This window comes from Salvelinus sp. IW2-2015, linkage group LG20, assembly GCF_002910315.2.
Source record: "Salvelinus sp. IW2-2015 linkage group LG20, ASM291031v2, whole genome shotgun sequence".
Lineage (NCBI taxonomy): Eukaryota > Metazoa > Chordata > Actinopteri > Salmoniformes > Salmonidae > Salvelinus > Salvelinus sp. IW2-2015.
Genome location: NC_036860.1, coordinates 40,676,362 through 40,689,038, shown reverse-complemented (window position 1 = coordinate 40,689,038; position 12,677 = coordinate 40,676,362). Strand labels below are relative to the sequence as shown.

Genomic DNA, 12,677 nt, shown 5'->3' with positions numbered 1-12,677 from the left:
TTTTTCCGGATGCCCCAAACCGGAAAGGGGATTCAGAGAAAATGACTTGACCCCAGACCTCAGCAGTCCATATTCCTGTACCTTTTGCAGAATATCAGTCTGTCCCTCATGTTTTTCCTGGAGAGAGTGGCTTCTTTGCTGCTTTTCTTGATACCAGGCTATCCTCCAAAAGTCTTCGCCTCATTGTGCGTGCAGATGCACTCACACCTGCCTGCTGCCATTCCTGATTAAGCTTTGTACTGGTGGTGCCCCGATCCTGCAGTTGAATCAACTTCAGGAGACAGTCCTGGCGCTTGCTGGACTTTCTTGGGCGCCCTGAAGCCTTCTTCACAACAATTGAACCGCTCTCCTTGAAGTTCTTGATGATCCGGTAAATGGTTGATTTAGGTGCAATCTTACTGGCAGCGATATCCTTGCATGTGAAGCCCTTTTTGTGCAAAGCAATGATGGCACGTATTTCCTTGCAGGTAACCATGGTTGACAGAGGAAGAACAATGATTCCAAGCACCACCCTCCTTTTGAAGCTTCCAGTCTGTTATTCGAACTCAATCAGCATGACAGAGTGATCTCCAGCCTTGTCCTCGTCAACACTCACACCTGTGTTAACGAGAGAATCACTGACATGTCAGCTGGTCCTTTTGTGGCAGGGCTGAAATGCAGTAGAAATGTTTTTTGGGGATTCAGTTCATTTGCATGGCAAAGAGAGACACTGCAATTAATTGCAATTCATCTGATCACTCTTCATAACATTATATAGGAGTATATGCAAATTGCCATCATACAAACTGAGGCAGCAGACTTTGTGAAAATTAATATTTGTGTCTGTTGTCCCTTGTGTCTGTGCTCGTGTAGAGGGGTGGAGATTATGTAGTTAATTATTCCTTGCCCACAAACATTCGACCACCCATGAGAGATGATTGCAATACAGTCTGCTTTCTCTATGATTTGCTTGACCTTTACTTGAACTCTGTATCCAGCAAATGAGTAGATAAAGCATGTCTGGTTGGAGGTGTGTATGATGGGCGAAGAAATCAGAAGTCTCTTTCAATACACATTGCCTGTGCGCATCAGAGGTGAACCAGTTGCATACACAGACATTCATCAGCATTTCTCTGACTACGTTCCTCCATTGAGTCAAAAAAACTTCTGATTCCAGGAGGACCATGAGCTGTTGCTATCGATAAGGTGTCCGATTCATCATTTTCACCTCGAATAGAAGTAGAGGGACTTTTGTCAGAGGTTGCTTGTTGTGAGCGCTGAGGGAACTTGGCCAGATGATTCTGCATCTCTGTTGCATTCMTCACATATGATTCGGCACAGTATTTGCAAATGTACACAGCTTGTCCTTGTACATTAGCTGCAGTGAAATGTTTCTACACATCAGATAGTGCCCACGGCCTTTTCCTGTAAAGATTAGGGGGAAAAAAGAGGAAAAGAATAAATAAAAAATACAGTTCCATGTACAGATAAATAGTTAAGCAGTTAAATTAAACTCCTTTGTAAGATAAATGTTTGAAAATTAAACATGGAAACAGTTAGCAGGCTCAAGCAAGCTAAACACCACATGGTAGCAAAAACTAACTAGCAGAAATTGTTAACAAGTTAAAAATGATTTAAACACACTTTGCTGTAGGCTACTATTTACTAGTTAACAAAAAAATTCATAAAATATATTCACCCCACCCAGTATTGTAATCAAAACCTACCAGAAAGTATGTAGTCCTTGAGAATCAGCTGTACATGTGATGGAGTGCACACCACATGTGATGGAAGAATGCACTGTGCATGCAGAGGGTTGCAATTCCATTGAATTGGGGATAGTTTATCCAAAATATGCCACGACCTAGAATTGCCTTGTGTATCCCACAAAAAAGGTTCACTGTTATAAGCTAACTTTCTTGATGAATTTAAGCTAAATTCCCCAAATTCCAGGGCTTAATTTCCCCTGGGTAAGTCTCCAACCCTTTGCAACCCTAGGTGCATCCTGTTTCCATTGATCATCTTTGAGCTGTTTCTAAAACTTGATTGAAGTCCACCTGTGGTAAATTCAATTGATTGGACATGATTTGGAAAGGCACACACCTGGTCTTTTTAAGGTCCCAAAGTTGACAGTGCATGTCAGAGCAAAAGCCAAGCATGAGGTCGAAGGAATTGTCCGTAGAGCTCCGAGAATGGTACCAAAAAAATGTCTGCAGCATTGAAGGTCCCCAAGAACACAATGGCCTCCATCATTCTTAAAATGGAATAAGTTTGGAACCACTAAGACTCATCCTAGAGCTTTGTCAGGGAGGTGACCAAGAATCCGATGGTCACTGTGACAGAGCTCTAGAGTTCCTTTGTGGAGATGGATGTCCTTCTGGAAGGTTCTTCCATCTCTGCAGCACTCCACCAAATCAGTGCTTTATGGTAGAGTGGCCAGACGGATGCCAATCCTCAGTAAAAAGGTACATGACCCCCGGCTTGGAGTTTGCCAAAAAGGCACCTAAAGGACTCAGACCATGAGAAACAAGATTTTCTGGTCTGATGAAACCAAGATTGAACTCTTTGGCCTGAAAGCCAATTGTTACATCTGGAGGAAACCAGGCACCATCCCTACGGTGAAGCATAGTGGTGGCAGCATCATGCTGTGGGGATGTTTTTCAGTGGCAGGGACTGGGAGACTAGTCAGGATCGAGGGAAAGATGAACAGAGCAAAGTAGAGAGAGACCCTTGATGAACATCTGCTCCAGAGTGCTCAGAACCTCAGACTGGGGTGATGGTTCACCTTCCAACATGACAACGACCCTAAGCACACCCCCCAAGACAACACAGGAGTGGCTTCGGGACAGTTATGACAAGAATTTGTTCTTCACTGACTTGCCTAGTTAAATAAAGGTTAAAAAATGAATTCAAAAAGTCATTGAATGTCCTTGAGTGGCCCAGCCAGACCCCTGACTTGAACCCGATCGAACATCTCTGGAGACCTGAAAATAGCTGTGCAGCGACGCTCCCCATCCAACCTGAGAGCTTGAGAGGATCTGCAGAGAAGAATGGAAGAAACTCCCCAAATACAGTTGTGCCAAGCTTGTAGCGTCATACCCAAGAAGACTCGAGGCTGTGATCGCTGCCAAACGTGCATCAACAAAAGTACTGAGTAAAAGATCTGAATACTTACGTGAGAATGTGATATTTCCATATTTTACTTTAATACATTTGCACAAATTTCTAAAAACCTGTTTTTGCTTTGTCATTATGGGGTATTGTGTGTAGATTGAAGAAAAATAACAATTTAATCCATTTTAGAATAAGGCTATAACATAACAAAATGTAGAAAAAGTCAAGTGTCTGAATATTTTCTGAACGCACTGTAAATGTACCACAAAGGCAACAATTGGCATATGAGTAAAAACAGGCAGCTTAAAAGCATCCAAAGTTGACCTGGCTTTGTCTGACAATGTGCGTCATTTGGCTTCTGACGATAATTGCTTTAGTGCACCGCATATTTTAATGCTGGTTTGAGGCCCCATCTGACGGCCTGTCATCTGTCCCTGATTGCACAGTCTGTCTGAGTGCAGACTTTTCTAAAAGAGACAGACTAAAACTGGAGCTTATGAGCCCAGGGTGATTCTCATGTTCTCTGAGACACCGTCTTAAAAGAGACAACACCCCACCTGAAAGCAAGCGTAATGGGAGGGAGATTGGAGAGATTAAGAACATGCTGAACGGAATAGGAAAATGAGTCTGGCTGTAAAGTACTCTGCACGCGTCTTCTGAGATGATGATGATAAACGAAGGGGAACTATCTGTGTTCCTACAGCAGGCACAATGAGTAGATGTACAGGCCTCTTACACAAAAGGAAAAAACAGATTAACCATAAATAATGAATAGGTTTGTTGATTATAGAAACTTGCTGATATGTACCTTGGAGGCCCATGGTACAAGTGACGAGAATGTACCAGTGACGAGAAACCATTCAATGCTGGTCTGACCAATCGGAAGCCACACTCCAAGATTGTTTTGATCACGCAGACTGGAATATGTTCCAGTCAGCCTCAGAGAATGACATTGATCTATACGCTGACTTGGTGAGTGCATTTATAAATAAGTGCATTGGAGATGTCGTACCCACTGTGACTATTAAAACCTACCCTAACCAGAAATGGCGGCATTCGCGAAAAACTGAAAGTGCGATCCACCGCATTTAAGCATGGAAAGAGGTCTGGTGATATGGCTGAATATAAACAGTGTAGTTATTCACTCCGCAAGGCAATCAAACAAGCAAAATGCCAGTACAGGGACAAGGTGGAGTCGCAACTCAACAGCTCAGACACGAGACGGATGTGGCAGGGTCCACAGGAAATCACGGACTACAAAAACAGCCACATCACGGATACCAACGTCACGCTTCCAGACAAACAAACACATTCTTTACCCACTTTGAGGATAATACAGTGCAACTGTCGCGGCTCGCTAACAAAGACACAGGCCCCCCCTCTCCTTCTCAGTGGCTGACGTGAGTGAAACCCTCACAAGGCTGCTGGCCAAGACGGCATACATAGCCGCGTCCTCAGAGCATGCGCAAACCAGCTGGCTAGTGTGTTTACGTGCATATTTAATTGCTCCCTATCCCAGTCTGTTGTCCCCATATGCTTCAAGATGGCTACCATTGTTCCTGTACCCAAGAAGGCAAAGAACTGAACTAAATGACTACCGCCCCGTAGCACTTACTTCTGTCATCATGAAGTGCTTTGAGAGACTAGTCAAGGATCATATCACCGCCTCCTTACCGGCCACCCGAGACCCACTTCAGTTTGCATACCACCCCAACAGGTCCACAGATGACACAATTTCCATGGCACTACACACTGCCCTATCCCATCTGGACAAAAATAAAGCTATTTAAGAATTCTGTTCATTGACTACAGCTCAGCATTCAACACCATAGTAACCTCCAAGCTCATCATCAAGCTGGAGGCCCTGGGTCTCAACCCCTCCCTGTGCAACTGGGTCCTGGACTTTGGCGGGCTGCCACCAGGTGGTGAAGGTAGGAAACAACATCTTCACTTCAATGGGGTCCCACAAGGGTGTGTGCTTAGCCCTCTCCTGTACTCCCTGTTCACCCATGACTGCATGGCCATGCACACCACCAACTCAATCATCAAGTTTGCAGACGACACAACAGTGGTGGGCTTGATCACCAACAACGATGAGAGAGCCTATAGGGAGGAGGTGAGTGCACTCGGAGTGTGGTGTCAGGAAAACAACCTCTCACTCAGTCAACAAAACAAAGGAGATGATCGTGTACTTCAGGAAACAGCAGAGGGAGCACCCCCCTATCCACATCGAAGGGTCAGTAGTGGAGAAGGTGTGAAGTGTTAAGTTCCTGGGCGTACACATCACAGACAAACTGAAATGGTCCACGCACACAGACAGTGTGGTGAAGAAGGCGCAACAGCGCCTCTTCAACCTCAGGAGGCTGAAGAAATTTGGCTCGTCACCCAAAATCCTGACAAACTTTTACAGATGCACAATCGAGAGCCTGGTAAGGCAACTGCACCGCCCTCAACCGCAAGGCTCTCCAGAGGGTGGTGCGGTCTGCACAACACATCACCGGGGGCAAACTACCTGCCCTCCATGACACCTACACCACCCGATGTCACAGGAAGGCCAAAAAGATCATCAAGGACAACAACCGAGCCAGTTCTGGTCACACCACTATCATCCAGAAGGCGAGGTCAGTACAGGTGCATCAAAGCTGGGACCGAGAGATTGAGAAACAGCCATCAGACTGCTAAACAGCAATCACTAACTCAAGAGGCTGCTGCCCACATTGAGACCCAATCACTAGTCACTAAACAATGCTACTCTAAATAATGCCACTTTAATAATGTGTACATATCTTACATTACTCATATCACATGTATATACTGTATTTTATACCATCTACTGCACCTTGCCTATGCTGCTCGACCATCGCTCATCCATATATTTATATGTACATATTCTCATCCACCCCTTTAGATGTGTGTATTAGGTAGTTGGGGAATTGTTAGATTACTTGTTAGATGTGTGTATTAGGTAGTTGATGGGAATTGTTAGATTATTTGTTAGATAATTCTGCAATGTTGGAACTAGAAGCACAAGCATTTCACTACACTTGCATTAACATCTGCTAACCATGTGTATGTGACCAATAACATTTGATGTTGTTCAAAAACCTCTTCATTTGAACCACTCAGACAAATACTGCACATCAATTCCATATGCACCTAACGTGCACTGACGAATAATTTGGTATTGCAAATGTCATGTGAAAATGCAATGAATCGTCATGATGAATCCTGTGATACAACATTTCCTTAAATTCACTGAAAGACAGATGGTTTATTCGGTCTGGAACATGAACAGCAGAACATATACATTGCATCCCTTATTCATGAGTTAATGCTTTCTGCACTATGCTCAAAATGAAGATACTGTGATGGGGCAAGGGAAACGGTTCGATACTGAAAACATACACTGAATGGAAGTTATACTGAAAAGCCCAACAACAAAAGACTGACTTTGCAGTGACTTAATGAAGTGGAAGAGAAAAGTTTGGTTGAATAATACAAAAATGAAGCTCACAGGTAAGAAGACAAATGATCAAACATTGCTTATGATACAAAAGCCTGAAAACATTTTGCAGATGACGCAGCAGTTTGTTGTGTACTGATATGTACACTAGGGCATAATTACCATAGCTACCGGGAGGTTAGTTAGTGATTACAAACACCTACCTACCATGTGTTTCATCAATAGTACTACATTGGTTTGGTTACAATTGGCTTTTGCTGGTCATAGGAGATACGGAAAACATTCATATTTATTAATTTAACTTGTCAAGTCAGTTAAGAACAAATTCTTATTTACAATGACGACCAACCCCTTACCCGGACGATGCTGGGCCAATTGTGCACCGCGCTATGGGACTCCCAATCACAGCTGGTTCTAATACAGCCTGTAATCGAACCAGGTTCTGTAGTGACGCCAATAGCACTGAGATGCAGTGCCTAAGACTGCTGCGCCACTCGGGAGCCCCAATGTGCATTCATCCGAATAATATAATCTGCATTACCACAGGCTACCTAGCTAACACAGAAGATATGAAAGTAGGAAAGGCTAATCACCACCAAATAACAAATTAGGTGGTTTCACTTGGTGGTGGGAGGAGGCGTATAAAGAATGCCCTGGCCTCACTGCTGCAAATGAGTCACCCAGGGCTGGCACAGGACCTGGGGATTGATTATAGCCCAAAGTTTTTTTTTCTTAAAGAGGACCAAATAGCAATCAGACCCTGGACAGCATTAGCATAATCATTTGTTCATTTTCCCTGAGCAAATATGACTCGTCCAAAGCTCTGTGTCAGAAGGAGCTATACAGTACGGTGTGCGTGATTCAGCAGCACTGTAGGCTCTATGCAACCCCACGCTAAAGTCTATAGTATGTGACCTATAGCATTTACAGTCTTTGTACATTGAACAGCAGTGTGTAGATCACATGATGGCCTGACATATTCTGCACTGCTATACCTAAGACATGATTAATATTCTCTCTTTGCATTATTAAATATTCTGGGAGAAAGTGTGGGCAAGAATTTATACACCTCCGATTCTTTATGTAAGAGTTCAGAGTCATGCATTGACTCCATAGTTCAAACTGATTAAACCGTGTTTGGGAACACAAACCCACAGACTGTAGGATTCTTCTTAAACAGGCCTAATCAAACACTAGCCTTCAATGTCCAGTCAGCAGCACTGCTGGTTTTAATCCTTTCACATCTAACCAGCGGCTGATTCAGTCCTGACAACAGGTGATTTTCCTCCTCACTGACATTAAAGTCAAGATCTGTATAAGATTTCCAGTAATTTGTGGCTTGTGTGGTCCAGCGGTTAGAGCCGCTAACTGACCCCGGCACACGTTTAATATGCCAGAGTCGGCATGGGTTTGAATCCACCTCCTACCTTTCCAATCTTTTCTCAACTGTCCCTATACCCACCCACCCACCCACCCACATTCAAAAGTTTGGGGTCACTTAGAAATTCTTTTTTTTGAAAGAAAAGCACGTTTTTTTTGTCCATTAAAATAACATCAAATTGATCAGAAACACAGTGTAGACATTGTTAATGTTGTAAATGACTATTATAGCTGGAAACGGCTGATTTATAATGGAATATCTACATAGGCGTTCAGAGGCCCATCATCAGCAAACATCACTCCTGTGTTCCAATGGCACGTTGTGTTAGCTAATCCAAGTTTATCATTATAAAAGGCTAATTGATCATTAGAAAACCCTTTTGCAATTATGTTAGCACAGCTGAAAACTGTTGTCCCGATTAAAGAAGCAATAAACTGACCTTCTTTAGACTAGTTGAGTATCTGGACCATCAGCATTTGTGTGTTCGATTACAGGCTCAAAATGGCCAGAAACAAATAACTTTTCTGAAACTCGTCACTCTATTCTTGTTCTGAGAAATGAAGGCCATTCCATGCGAGAAATTGCTAAGAAACTGAAGATCTGGTACAACGATGTGTACTACTCCCTTCACAGAACAGAGCAAACTGGCTCTAACCAGAATAGAAAGAGTGGGAGGCCCCGGTGCACAACTGAGCAAGAGGACAAGTACATTAGAGTGTTTAGTTTGAGAAACAGACTCACAAGTCCTCAACTGGCAGCTTCATTAAATAGTACCCGCAAAACACCAGTCTCAACGTCAACAGTGAAGAAGCAACGCCGGGATGCTGGCCTCTAGGCAGAGTTCCTCTGTCCAATATCTGTGTTCCTTTACCCATCGTAATCTTTTCTTTTTATTGGCAACTCTGCCTAGAAGGCCAGCATCCCGGAGTCGCCTCTTCACTGTTGACGTTGAGACTGGTGTTTTGCGGGTACTACTTAATGAAGCTGAGGACTTGTGCTGATGCTCCAGATACTCAACTAGTCTAAAGGCCAGTTTTATTGCTTATTTAATCAGGACAACAGATTTCAGCTCTGCTAACACAATTGTAAAAGGATTTTCTAATGATCAATTAGCTTTTCAAAATTATCAACTTGGATTAGCTAACACGTGCCATTGGAACACAGGAGTGATGGTTGCTGATAATGGGCCTCTGTACGCCTACGTAGATATTCCATTAAAAAAAAATCAGCCGTTTCCAGCTACAATAGTAATTTACAACATTAACAATGTCTACACTATTTCTGACCAATTTGATGTTTTTTTAAATGGACAAAAAAATGTGTTTTTCTTTCAAAAACAAGGACATTTCTAAATGACCCCAAACTTTTGAACGGTGACACACACACACTGTAATTAAAATGAATGCAGTGTATAGGTTTTGAAGAACATGACTTATACAAACTCAAAGGACCAGTGACTTGTACAAATGCATGCCATGTCTTTGCACCTAACTTAAAGCCACTGAACAATTAATTCCTTAAGAGGTGATGGAGATGGAAAACACATCCATCAATGGGGTTGGGGTGGCAGTGGAGCTAATTAAAGATTACTTAAACACTGCATGGTGAAGGCTGGGCAGAGAGGGGGCTGGGAAGAGAAGAGCTCAGCTGCTGACGGAGGCTCTAGAGCTGCAGTCTTGGTCTAGGCCTTGTTAATAAATGACTGCGGGAGAACCCTCAGCAAACAAGCTGGTAAACAAATGACTCACTTATACACTGAGGGAACACTTTGTGTGTGTGTGTGGATCCATGCATGTCTCAGTGTACCTTTGTCGCTGAAGTCGTCCACCAGTATGACCTCAGCAATGAGCTCAGGGGGGGACCGGTTGAGCACGCTGTGTACAGTCCTGAGCAGGGATGACCAACCCTCGTTGTGGAATGGTATGATGATGCTGGTGTTGGGCAACTTCTCCGCATACAGCTTCTGTTTACAGCTAAACACACAAACAAGCAACTAAACAAATAAGACAAACACAATTTACCAAAAAAGTGAAGAGCGAGACTACAGTGCAGAGCTGGTGTTCATAGTTTTTCAAGATTATTATTGCTGATCTAGGATCAAATCAAAGTTTATTTGTTGCGTACACAGATGTTATCACAGATGCAGCGAAATGCTTGTGTTTCCAGCTCCAAAAGTGCAGTAACACCCAGCTAAACATTACAATTTATTTATTTACATCCTATATCAGAACGAGCAATGTTATTAAATAAATACTGGTGTATAGACATATGAATAGAAAAGGTCTGTACAGCAGTAGTTATATAGGATGAGTATGACTAGAATACAGTATATCAAATCAAAGTTTATTTGTCACGTGCACCGAATACAACATGTGTAGACCTTCCAGTGAAATGCTTACTTAACCAATAGTGCAAAAAAGGTATTAGGTGAACAATAGGTAAGTAAAGAAATAAAACAGTAAAAAGATAGGCTATATACAGTAGCGAGGCTATATACAGTAGCAAGGCTACATACAGACACCGGTTAGTCAGGCTGATTGAGGTAGTTTGTACAAGTAGATATGGTTAAAGTGACTACGCATATATGATGAACAGAGTAGCAGTAGCGTAAAAGAGGGGTTGGTGGGTGGCGGGTGGTAGGTAGCGGGACACAATGCAGATAGCCCGGTTAGCCAACATGCGGGAGCACTGGTTGGTCGGCCCAATTGAGGTAGTATGTACATGAATGTATAGTTAAAGTGACTATGCATATATGATAAACAGAGAGTAGCAGCAGCGAAAAAGAGGGGTTGGCGGGTGGTGGCTGACACAATGCAGATAGCCCGGTTAGCCAATGTGCAGGAGCTGTCTCTTATACACATCTAGATGTGTAAAAAGTGACTATGCATATATGATGAACAGAGTAGCAGCAGCGAAAAAGAGGGGGGGGGGGGGGGGACACAATGCAAATAGTCCAGGTAGCCATTTGATTACCTGTTCAGGAGTCTTATGGCTTGGGGGTAAAAACTGTTGAGAAGCCTTTTTGTCCTAGACTTGGCGCTCCGGTACCACTTGCCATGCGGTAGTAGAGAGAACAGTCTATGACTGGGGTAGCTGGGGTCTTTGACAATTTTTAGGGCCTTCCTCTGACACCGCCTGGTGTAGAGGTCCTGGATGGCAGGCAGCTTAGCCCCAGTGAAGTACTGGACGGTACGCACTACCCTCTGTAGTGCCTTGCGGTCAGAGGCCGAACAATTGCCGTACCAGGCAGTGATGCAACCAGTCAGGATGCTCTCGATGTTGCAGCTGTAGAACCTTTTGAGGATCTCAGGACCCATGCCAAATCTTTTTAGCTTCCTGAGGGGGAATAGGCTTTGTCGTGCCCTCTTTACGACTGTCTTGGTGTGTTTGTACCATTCTAGTTTGTTGTTAATGTGGACACCAAGGAACTTGAAGCTCTCAACCTGCTCCACTACAGCCCCGTCAATGAGAATGGGGGCGTGCTCGGTCCTCCTTTTACTGTAGTCCACAATTATCTCTTTTTGTCTTGGTTACGTTGAGGGATAGGTTGTTATTCTGGCACCACCCGGCCAGGTCTCTGACCTCCTCTCTATACGCTGTCTCATCGTTTTCGGTGATCAAGCCTACCACTGTTGTGTCGTCTACAAACTTAATGATGGCGTTGGAGTCGTGCCCGGCCATGCAGTTGTGGGTGAACAGGGAGTACAGGACGGGACTGAGCACGCACCCCTGTGGAGCGCTAGCGTTGAGGATCAGCATGGCAGATGTGTTGCTACCTACCCTCACCACTTGGGGGCAGCCCGTCAGGAAGTCCAGGATCCAGTTGCAGAGGGAGGTGTTTAGTCCCAGGATCCTTAGCTTAGTGATGAGCTTTGAGGGTACTATGGTGTTGAACGCTGAGCTGTAGTCAATGAATAGCATTCAAAGGTGTTCCTTTTGTCCAGGTGGGAAAGGGCAGTGTGGAGTGCAATAGAGATTGCATCATCTGTAGATCTGTTGGGGCGGTATGCAAATTGGAGTGGGTCTAGGGTTTCTGGGATAATGGTGTTGATGTGAGCCATTACCAACCTTTCAAAGCACTTAATGGCTACGGACGTGAGTGCTACGGGTCTGTAGTCCTTTAGGCAGGTTGCCTTTGTGCTCTTGGGCACAGGGACTATGGTGGTCTGCTTGAAACATGTTGGTAATACAGACTCAATCAGGGACGTGTTGAAAATGTCAGTGAAGACACCTGCCAGTTGGTGAGCACATGCCCGGAGCACACGTCTGGCCCCGCAGCCTTGTGTATGTTGACCTGTTTAACCTGTTGAGGATAGAGGGCGCTATTTTCACTTTGGGGAAAAATTGTGCCCAATTTAAACGGCCTCGTACTCTATTCTTGCTCGTACAATATGCATATTATTATTACTATTGGATAGAAAACACTCAAGTTTCTAAAACCGTTAGAATTATATCTGTGAGTAAAACAGAACTCATTTTGCAGCAAACTTCCTGTCAGAAAGTGAAAAATCTCAAATCGAGGCTCTGTTCCAGGCCCTCCCTATCATTTCGCTTGAGATTTATGACTATACATGCACTTCATACGCCTTCCACTAGATGTCAATAGGCTGTGCGAGGTGAAATGGGGTCTCAATCTCTTTCTATGGGCAAAAGAGACAGCTTGGAATGACATGACCCCAGAATTCGTTTGTTCAGGAAGCGCATAAAGGCTTCTGAAAAGCAATCGTTATAGACGTCTTA

General features: G+C 43.9%; 1 protein-coding gene across 1 annotated transcript in view; it reads right to left on the bottom strand.

Moving 5' to 3' along the window:
* Positions 1-12,677, bottom strand: part of LOC111981772 (polypeptide N-acetylgalactosaminyltransferase 10) — a 123,653-nt gene that overhangs the window by 64,924 nt on the left and 46,052 nt on the right. The window contains exon 4 of the mRNA XM_024013204.2: positions 9,744-9,910. Coding sequence (XP_023868972.1) covers positions 9,744-9,910 — 167 coding nt within the window. The remainder of the gene's footprint in view (positions 1-9,743; positions 9,911-12,677) is intronic.